Source organism: Mauremys reevesii, linkage group 4, assembly GCF_016161935.1.
Source record: "Mauremys reevesii isolate NIE-2019 linkage group 4, ASM1616193v1, whole genome shotgun sequence".
Taxonomy (NCBI): domain Eukaryota; kingdom Metazoa; phylum Chordata; order Testudines; family Geoemydidae; genus Mauremys; species Mauremys reevesii.
The window spans coordinates 118,728,610-118,738,865 of NC_052626.1; the positions used below are offsets into that span (position 1 = coordinate 118,728,610).

Here is a 10,256-nt window from a genome sequence, read left to right on the forward strand (position 1 = left end):
GCTTTTAGAGACATGGCCGTGTCGCTCCAGTCGTGCCACTAAAAGGTGCACAGTGTAGCCATTGTTTGGTGGCAGAAGAGACGTCTCCTGCTAACAGAAAACTTCAACTGCAACAAGTGGCGTTAGTATTGTTGGAAGGACAGCGCTGCTGCATACAAAGCACTGTTCACACCAGCACTTGTCATCGGCAAAACTTTTGTCTTTCGGGGGTGTGTGTGTGTTTTTTTAACACCTCAGAATGCTGTTAGCTTATAAGCCTGTTTGTTAGCCCGAGACAGAGTTTTGGGTTTGATGTTTAATACTCTTACATCCTTACTAATATGTGTGAAGAACAAAGGACAAAGATGCTGTGTGTTGCATTTCCCACAACCAGTCTTTTAGTACAATGCGACAGATAAAGGATGGAGCTAAAAGTGTTACAGGGCATGGTGGGAGTACAATATATGAGCGGACATTTGACAACTGCCTCAACTCCTTATCTCAAAGCAAGGACGTAAAACACTAAAAGACCAGAGAAATGCCTGCCCCTGACCGGAGCATAACCTCACTCCTTACCCCTCCCATGGGGTTCCAAAGGGGTGGGATGAAGACCCCCACTCACGACTCTCCAGAACGGAACATGACCATAAGTCGTAAGGGGTGTGACTAGGGGCGTGCATTGCAGGTATATTTGGGCCTGCTAAGAAGAAGGAGGGGGAGTGGGAAGGGGAACGATAATGGTAATAGGGGAATGGGAGACTGGGGGAGAGGGAATAGGGGAGCATATAGAGATAAGCCCGACTGGTATGAAGGACTTCCAAATATGTTTGCTTAGAACTATCCGCAATAAACATTGCATTGCCTGCACTTTGAACTTCTGGTCTTCTGCTTTCCATCTGCGTTACAAGAACCAGGGAAGGTGGGGAAGGGAAAGCCCTCTAACAAATGCCAAAAGTTTTGCCTTTCACTTGCCAGTATAGACAAAGCCTTAGTCATTGGTATGACTCTGAGCCCTGCCGGGGGCGGGGAGGGTAGGCACTTGGGTGGCGAGTGGGATTGTTTTTAACAGTGAGAGTGCTGCCAGGGGCTGACCTCCAGCAGCACCTCCAGCCCTGCTGCTGCTCCTGTGGCAGGGGCTGACTGCAGCTGCTCCAGCCCCAAGGGGGCTGAGCCAACTCCATTCACTGCTTAGCCCTGAGGCTGCTGCTCTGATGGCCTGGGGCTGATAGCTGCTCCAGCCCTGCACTGGAAGAAGTCATGGAATCTGTGAACTCTGTGACAGAATTGTATCCTTACCAATGACCTAGAGGTGTAAAGCTCTAATTCCCCACTGCATGGCTGCCTCGAGTGCAGGGGACTGGACTAAATGACCTGTTGAGTTCCCTTCCAGTCATACACTTCTGTGATTCTGTGGCTGTATTGCAAGTGGTGCCCAAGATGTGGAAGGCTCCAATCCCATTGAGGTACCTGCTCTCCCAGCACGGGGCTAGACTGGAATGATGAACCAATTAGTGAATCTCTCCGTATCCCATTCCAGTTCTTCTGTGCCTCCTGTCCCATTCTTTAAAGCAGTCCCCGGGCATTGCTCTTCAAAGCTTAGACGTCCCTGAACTCTCACACCTTCCCTCTAGACGATGCCCCATTTTCAGGTCACAGCCAAGTGAAGGTGGAAAGCTATGGACTTTGAGTGTTCTCCAAAATGTCATTTAAGGACATTTTGGAAGATCTTATCGGGAAGGTTTACTTTCCTTATCAGGGCTATTAATGCGATAAGGAAAGCTCTGGGATGTGTGTTTATAAGAAGCAGCACCCAGGCAATTCTCTACATTCACCACTCATCACCACTGGCTTGCGTGTCAGAAAACATCATGAAGTGGCTTCTGCTCCTGAGTTTGGTGGCGCTCTCTCAGTGCCGGGTGACCAAGTGAGTACTGGGGGAACACACCACTTTGGGCTGCTGAACTTGGCTTACTATAGAGCAATGTGTGATTATCAAGGGGAGTGTCTGCACCTCTCTCATTCTCTTCTCTACTCTTCATTCATGCATAGGCAGCAGCTGGGAAGAGCCCCTTAGCTTTGTGTTGTAGCTGAGGAATGAGGAAGGAAGGTCTTGTGGTTAAGGCACTGGGGTGGCACTTGAGAGATCTGGGTTAATGCCTGGCTCTACCACAGACTCCCTCTGTGACCATGGGCAAGTGATGGAGTCTCTCTCCGGGGATCAGTTCTCTGTGATAATATTAGGGTTTATTATTTGTAACATCTAGGACCCATAAGTCATGGACCAGAACTCCATTGCGCTAGGCACTGGAAGACTGTCCCTTCCCTAAGTAGATAACTACTTCAGTTAGACATAAGAGACAACAGAGATATGCAGACAGAGAGGGGACTACAACTAAACAATCAGTCAGCTTGATGGACAGTGGTCTCTGCACACCAGCAACCAAATTGTTGTTACGGTTTTTTTATAGGCACGACGACAAAGGAGAGTTTCTAAGGAGGGATTTGAAGGAGGACAGTGAGGTAGCTTTGCAGATGTTTATGGGGAGGACCTCCCAACCATAGGGGGCAGGTGGGAGAAAGCATGAAGGTGCTTGATTGGAAATTTACCAAGTTGGCTGTAGAAGCTGGCATCATGGGCCAATGGGAGATGGGCATCAATAGCTTGATAGCCAATGAAAGGGAGGGTGGGATTGAGTTGAAGGGCCTTGGAAGTGAAGACAAGCAGCTTAGGTCTGATATCATAGAGCAGGGGGAGCCAGTGGAGGGACCCAAAGAGAGGAGTGCCATGTTCAAAGTGACTTGTTAGGAAGATTATCTTTGCAGCAATGTTCTGAATGGATATGAATGGGGCAAAATGGCATTTGTCAAGGACAGGGAGACGAACGTTGCAGCAATTGAGACGTGAAAGGAGGAGAGCTGGGACGAGAGCTATAGCTGTGTGAAGGGATAGGAAAGACTGCATCTCATGGAGTTTATGCAAGAAGATTTTGCAAGATTTCGACATAGCCTGGATGTGAGGAGCTAGAGAAAAGTTGTTTCACATGTTTTGGGATTGGCTTTCTTTGTAGGAACCAATCACTGTACAGCATCCTCTATCCACGCCATGTGTGACTTACTCATCTTTATATTCCCGTCTTATCTCGTCCACTGTTATTCTGTCCTTTGTAAATGATTCCCTTGATGTTCTCTGCCTTATCTTGGCTAGTTCAGCCATTCTCTCTCTTGGCTTACCAAGCACTTACCTGTCCTGGTTAGCACAGACATTCTGCGTTCAGCCTGCTGATCTATTCACAGTACCTTACTAATCCTGCCTCCTAAAAAGAGGCCTCCCCCGCGTTCAATTACTCCCATCAAGCCAGGCCTAGAAGGTCAAGATTTCCGTTTGGACAGAAGGAGACAGGTCTGGAAGAGGGAGGCAGATCTGGGAGTCATCAGTATAGAGGTTGTAGTGGAATTTGTGTTTGTGGATGAGATTACACAGAGATAAGGGGTAGAAGGAGAATAGAAGGGGCCCAAGGACAGAGTCCTGTGGGACTCCCACAGAATGTTGGAGAGCCGATCCTCTGAAGGCATCAAAGGAGTGATTACAGATGTACGAGGAGAACCATGAAAGGAGAGACGTGGAAGCCAAGCGAGAACGTGATTTCAAACAGAATGGCATGGTTGACCGAGTCAAGGTGGCAGCTAATACTTCCTTTGTCCATCTTGTCTATTTCAACAGTAACCTCTACAGGGCAGGGACAGACAGTACAGCACCCAGAACGTTGAGCCGTCTCTCTTCTAGTACATATAGGCTGGGATTTTCCAAGAGTCCTACAGGAATTATGTGCCCAACTCTCATTGACTTGCAGTGCACTGGGCACCCAACTCCTTTACACTGTTTTGATAATCCTAGTGTAATAAGCGGTTTCAGTGCAATGTAAAAGCTGGATTGCACTGTAGGCTCTGAACAAAAGGCTTGTCTATTGTTTATTTGTTATTGAGCAGTATCTCTCCCTACCCTTGTTGATTAGGGTCCCCCTGAAGAAGGGGAAATCCCTGAGGCAGAACCTTAAGGACCATGGCTTGCTGGAGGATTTCCTGAAGAAACACCCTCGCAACCTGGCCTCCAAGTACTTCCCCGGCCTGGCCAACGAGGCTGCCAGCGAGCCCCTAACAAACTACATGGACGTGAGTATGGCAGGAGAGCAGGTCTTGTAGCCTTCCTCTCCTCATCAAAGCATCCCACTCCTCTGCCAACAGCTGATCTCTCCTCCTCCCAAAAGGGCCTCAACCCCGCTCCCCCACCCATGTGCTTCCAACCAAGCTCCCATCTTGCTTCAGCCAAGAACCTGTGCTGGGCCACCCAGCCCCCAACTGTCATTGGATGGCATTAAGAAGAGCTTTGGGAATAGCACTCCCAGGGTCTGCTGGCTGCCTTCTTCCAATCGTGCTCTTCCACACGCTGAGATTCAGGAGTCTGAGGCTTAATGATTGTGTGCATTTGATGGCCTGTGGCTATTGGACGCCAGGAGTTGCTAGGAGCCATGCTGGGCAAAGTGATGGCAGAGAAACACCAGCTCAGGCTGAGTCTTTAGCAAGAACACTGTAGCCCAGACCCTCAGCTGGTGGAGCTACGCCGGTTTACCCCAGGTAATGCTCTAGCCCTTGGATGGCAAGGGTTTCCTCTTTTTCCATTGTTTTTTGTCCTGCTTTGACAGGTTGATTATTATGGAACCATCTCAATTGGTACGCCCGCTCAGGATTTCACTGTCATTTTCGACACCGGTTCCTCCAACCTGTGGGTGCCCTCCGTGTACTGCTCCAGCACAGCCTGCTGTAAGTCACCTGCAACGTCTCTTGCCTTGACATTCCAACTGGGCGGGTTGACTGAAATCATAGAGATTTACATTAGCAAGGAGGAACCTTAAGTGAAATAATTGATTTTAATTATTTTTCTAAAGGAAGTTGATTCTCACTGGTTTGTTACCACTATAAACAGGTTGACTTGCAACTATAGATTTACATTCTATTTGGTACTTCCTTTAGGAAATCAGGGGCTAACTCTATGTCAATACACATATATTTAAGCAATTAACATAGCTTTAGATACACTTATTCAAATTCTTACTTTGTTCATTTCTTAGTTATTTTAGAAAATGGTGAAGGAGGCGTTTCTTATTAACTGCATAATGATTAATTTTTGGTTTGTATCAGACTCAATTTGGATGGAAATTGGAATTCACTTTAAAATTCAAAATCCAACTTTTAAAAGAAATTAGTTAAAACACCTTTCAGTGGGCTGTATATACAAGAAAGAAATTTTTTCCAAACATTTTGCATTTCAAACTAATTGATTTATGAAACAAAGGAAGTGCTATCTGTAGTCAGTGAACTGAACTCTTGTTTCTGACCAGCATGTTCTTCAAGATTTTAAAACTTGTAGAGCTCATCCTCTCTAACCTAGCTTTTAGTCCAAGATTGGAAGAGGAAAACCAGTGTTCCCACTTTTTCAATTCCCAGTCAGTTTCTTAAGTTGGAATGAACTAGTCCATGAACTGAACCAGTTAATAAACTGACTTGAAGAAAGAATTCTCTCTGCACCTGCAGAAGAGGCTACTGCTATCTAAAAAGCTCGTTTAGTACTAAACCAAAAGGAAACTCTGGTTCCAGGTGCAGAGTCAGTGAAATCTTCCTGTTCTGTTGACTTTCTTTAAAGCCACTGCTTAATAATAACCTTTGTATTGAATTTAAATGATTTTAGTAGATTTTAGTAACTTTAGGCCTTACCATATGTTGTCAGAATTTCAAAGTTAACTTTAAATAGGTTTATTTTAAAAAAGAAAAATATACTGACATTTTAGAAAATCTGATTTCCTTTTTATCATCAATTTTTATTCACTCAGAAAGCCAGAGAGCAGCAGGTCTCCCTCCATTGTCCCTCCACATACTACACAGTGTCAGAAGTGGAACAGGCCCTAGTAAGACAAGAAGCTAGATCCACAAAGGCACTCAGGTGTGGCAATGCTGAGCACTGCAGTGTGTGACTCTTAGGCACCCTGGTCCCACCAAGGAATTCACTGTCGCACTAGTCACCCAGGCTCTCCACACAACACATGGGGAGAGTTACAAGTGTCAGTCTGTGACCATCTGACTCTTCTGTACTTGCAGCAAACCACAACAAATTCACTCCATCAGACTCCTCCACCTACGAGGCCACCAGCCAGAGCCTCTCCATCCAGTATGGCACCGGCAGCATGACTGGAATCCTGGGCTATGACACCGTCCGGGTAAATCACAAGAAAGGATCAAAGCCCCTGGAGCAGACATGGTGAAAGATTAGGAGTTAGAAGGACAGGACACATCTGGGAAGCTAAAGCAGAGTATGTGTGTGAACTGGGAGAGGGAGGATAGAAAAAGAGAAGAAAAGAGGCAAGGAGACCATTCACAGAATATTCTCATATGGGGGAGAGACCACAGTGCAGGGCACGCCAGCCTCTGAGAACTTCCCAGGCCATCAGGACCCTGTGGTAGACTTGGCAGTTTCTCCCAGGGTGCAGGGTGTGTCTGATTGTCCCCATCTCTCTCCCAAGGTTGGAGGCATTGTGGACACCAACCAGATCTTTGGTCTGAGTGAAACTGAGCCCGGCTCCACCTTTTACTACGCCCCCTTTGACGGGATCCTGGGTCTGGCCTTCCCCAGTATCGCCTCTTCTGGAGCCACCCCCGTCTTTGACAACATGATGAATGAGGGTTTGGTTTCCCAGGACCTCTTCTCCGTCTACCTGAGCTCGTAAGTCAGGGCTGGAAACAGCCCATCTGCTGCAGTGAGATTCATAGACTATCAGGGTTGGAAGGGACCTGAGGACGTCATCTAGTCCAACCCCCTGCTCAAAGCAGAACCAATCCCCAGACAGATTTGTACCCCTTTCCCTAAATGGCCCCCTCAAGGATTGAAGTCACAACCCTGGGTTTAGTAGGCCAATGCTCAAACCACTGAGCAATCCCTCCCCATGAGATTCATGTTCCTATAGCACCTCTCATAATGAGTGATCCCTGCAACCTTTGCATCAGAATTCCCCCAAAGCCGCCACCTCTGGGGTTGAACATGGCCACTGTTCTATACTAGTGGGAGCAGAAATAAACACTAGGGCATTGGTATTAAACTGACTCCTGGGAGAAGAGTTCCCCCTAACATGTCACCCAGATGATACCCTGGCTCATCACCTTCTAGCACCAGGCTGAACCATCTGCTCAGTACTGACTCTGAGGGAAGAGGAGCACCTACTGAGTGACTGACACCACTGCCTCAAACACCTGGGCCTTTGCTTGGTGGTCTCCCATCCACAGATTGGCCAGGCTCAAATGTGCTTAGCTTTTGAGATCTAGGAAGAGAAAGCCCAAAGTGATATCAAAGCAGGGGGTGAGGTGCGCCTCTCATCCAACCATCCTATCCTATCTCTGCTACTAGATGCTGATGTGCCCAGCTCTGACTCTACCCCAGCACTCCCCAGCTGTGCTCCTTCTCTAACAGCTGGAGCATTTGCTATTGTCTCCTGAGCCGACCATTCATACATCCTCCTTGACTCTCCTCTCTCCCTTCTCCAGCAATGAACAGACAGGGAGCTTTGTGATGTTCGGCGGCATCGACTCATCTTACTACTCTGGGAGCCTGAACTGGATCCCTCTCTACTCTGAGACTTACTGGGAAATCACCATGGACAGGTATCACCCACCCCTTGGCCTTTCCCCTTTGAAAATGTTACTTTGAAAAGACAGGCAAAAGGAGATGCATGTGGGAGACGGGGGAAGCTCAGCTTAGAGTCTAGACAAGATGAGAGACAAGGAGGAGTTATAGGAAAGGGGCTCACCAGTGAGGCAGTTAGATGAGTGGATCTCCATCTCACCCATACCAGGACCCAGCGATGACCTGTGTCTGCCACTAGTAGGGGGGGCAGGGTAAGGGCAGCAACCTCCCCACCCCCCGCATCCCCTTTGCCAGGACCCCTCTCTCCTCTGTTTAGCAATAAAGTAAAGGGCAGGGTGGTCATGATCCCTTGACGGCTGTTTGTGACCCCCAGGGTAGATCGGTCCCAGTCCCAGAAGGTTGTAGGATGAGGAGTGATGGGCAACAGCCATGGAAGGAGAGGTGAAGGCTGAAACATCAGGGGAAAGTTTCTGGCAGTCAGCAAGACACCCTACAGGCATCTCACTGCTGGCTCGTGGGCTGAGTGGGAATGAGATTGGAAGTGTTCCTGGGGATGTTCCCCTGACTCTCTCTCTCTTGCAGTGTCACCATGAACGGAGAGACCATCGCTTGCTCTGGTGGCTGCCAGGCTATCATTGACACTGGCACTTCTCTGCTGGCTGGGCCCTCTACTGGCATCTCCAACATCAACTCCTACATTGGTGCCAGCGATGGCACGGTAAGGGCAGGTATCAGGGATAGACACTTCTAGACGTGTCTGCTACACACAGATGTGATGCTCCATCTCTCTCATTGGGGAACCTACTGCCCAAGACATGTCTAACCTTTTCTCCATGTGTTGCCTTCCTCCCTGCAGATCAGCTGCAGTGCCATGAGCAGCCTGCCCAACATCGTCTTCACCATCAACGGCATCGAGTTCCCTGTGCCCGCCAGTGCCTACATCATTGATGTGAGTGTCCTGTTCAGAAAGCCGCCTTGGGGCCTCTTAGCGAGGACTTGTGCCTGAAGCCATTGCACTGAGTGTGCTGGCAACATTCCCTTGCACAGCCGGCATGAGCCTGCAGGAGCATCACTGAGACGCAGCTCAGAGTCTGTCCCCAGTATGAGAGTGGAGCGGCAGAGAGCTCTTCCCCCAAACGGGTCCGGGGGAGGCATGTTTGAGATTAAGGCAGGCCCACAGTGAAAGTGACATACCGGAAGAGCAGCGAGGCAGCCTGTAGAACTCACCACCGCAGGAAATCACCAGGGCGGGAGCTTTTCTGGGTGAGGAGAGAATTATATGAGCAGCTACCCGAGCTAGGAGGTGAGATCAAGAGAGATCACTGCCTCGCGGTCCAGGGCCTGGGCATCTGGGCATCAGGAAGGAGTTTTCCTCCCCCGTGATAAAAGTTTGCTCCCATCTGGGGAGGAACAGGCAAGCTGCCTTAACAGCACACAGCAACACCAGCTGGTAGCAGGAAGTGGGAAAACCCAAATCCACTTATAATCACAACAGGATATCTGGTGGCAGAATGTAATCGCTCCCTTTGGAATCTGGCCAGGAGCCTGGAGAGAGCACACTTTGCCTCCCCAAGCGATGTGTCATGAACAGAAGTGGTCAGGACCTTGCTTCTCTTCCCAGTTGTCAGACTGCACCCCTTAGGCTCAGGCTTAGGCACTGAGCCTGTTCTGAGACCCAGATCCACAACGTTAGCTCACTGGAAGTTAGGCATCTAAGTAGCACCAAAAATTGGGGCCCAACTCACCAGTGTCACTCCCTGCAGCCCATAGAGGTCTCCTATTTAAGCCCTACCAAGCCCAATGCTACTTGGTTTGAGAGCTCTGAGATCCCAGCCCAAGATGGTAACAGACACCAGCTAGCCCTACAGGATGATAATTTACTGAAGTTCCAGCCCAATAATTACCATGTCCCCTTTTCCCCTGTGCAGGAGTCAGGCTCTTGTACCTCCGGCTTTGAAAGCATCGACGTCGGAGGGCTCTGGATCCTCGGAGACGTCTTCATCCGCCAGTACTACGTTGTCTTCGACAGGGCCAACAACCAGGTGGCCCTGGCCTCTGTGGCATGAACACAGCGCCATCCCTGGGACACTCGCATGGAACACTGACCCCGGAGAGTCTCCGTTCCTCTAGAGTCCCAACACCGCGTATCGATCTAGTGACCCCCCCACCCCACACTCACCCGATATCCTGTAATCTTACCCCCAGTAGAATAAAGGAATATAAGAGCATTTGAGTGAATTGTTTCTTTTTGATGAGGTTTAGGATTGGACCCATCTTTTATTCATTTTTTGAACATTGGCTGTTAGGGCCACAGCTACCTGCCTATGAGTACTAGGAACAACTTTTAACAGCTGTTGCATCCACTGGTCTGTAAGTATCCGGGGTTGCAGTTTATTAGCAGTGCCCCATCTACCCACCATTGTTCTGAAAGGCACATGTCTTTTCCAGGGGTTGCCTTGAATGGGATAACTCCATGAGAGACCACAGAGTCCATTATGACCATAAGAATAAATGGTAGTCGCTGATCCCAATCTTTACTCTGCAGTTTTACTATTATTTTAAAAGCTGTTTTAAGAGTGCGATTAGCCCG

The 10,256-nt window shown here is 48.7% G+C and overlaps 1 protein-coding gene across 1 annotated transcript; it reads left to right on the forward strand.

Moving 5' to 3' along the window:
• The first annotated feature begins 1,847 nt into the window (after positions 1 to 1,847).
• Positions 1,848 to 9,766, forward strand: LOC120404436 (pepsin A-like). Its single transcript, XM_039536984.1, has 9 exons — positions 1,848 to 1,903; positions 3,993 to 4,149; positions 4,680 to 4,797; positions 6,130 to 6,248; positions 6,552 to 6,751; positions 7,567 to 7,683; positions 8,249 to 8,390; positions 8,523 to 8,615; positions 9,595 to 9,766. The coding sequence occupies exons 1-9, from the start codon at positions 1,848 to 1,850 to the stop codon at positions 9,730 to 9,732; spliced, it is 1,140 nt and encodes a 379-aa protein (XP_039392918.1). The 3' UTR covers positions 9,733 to 9,766.
• Positions 9,767 to 10,256: the final 490 nt, after the last annotated feature.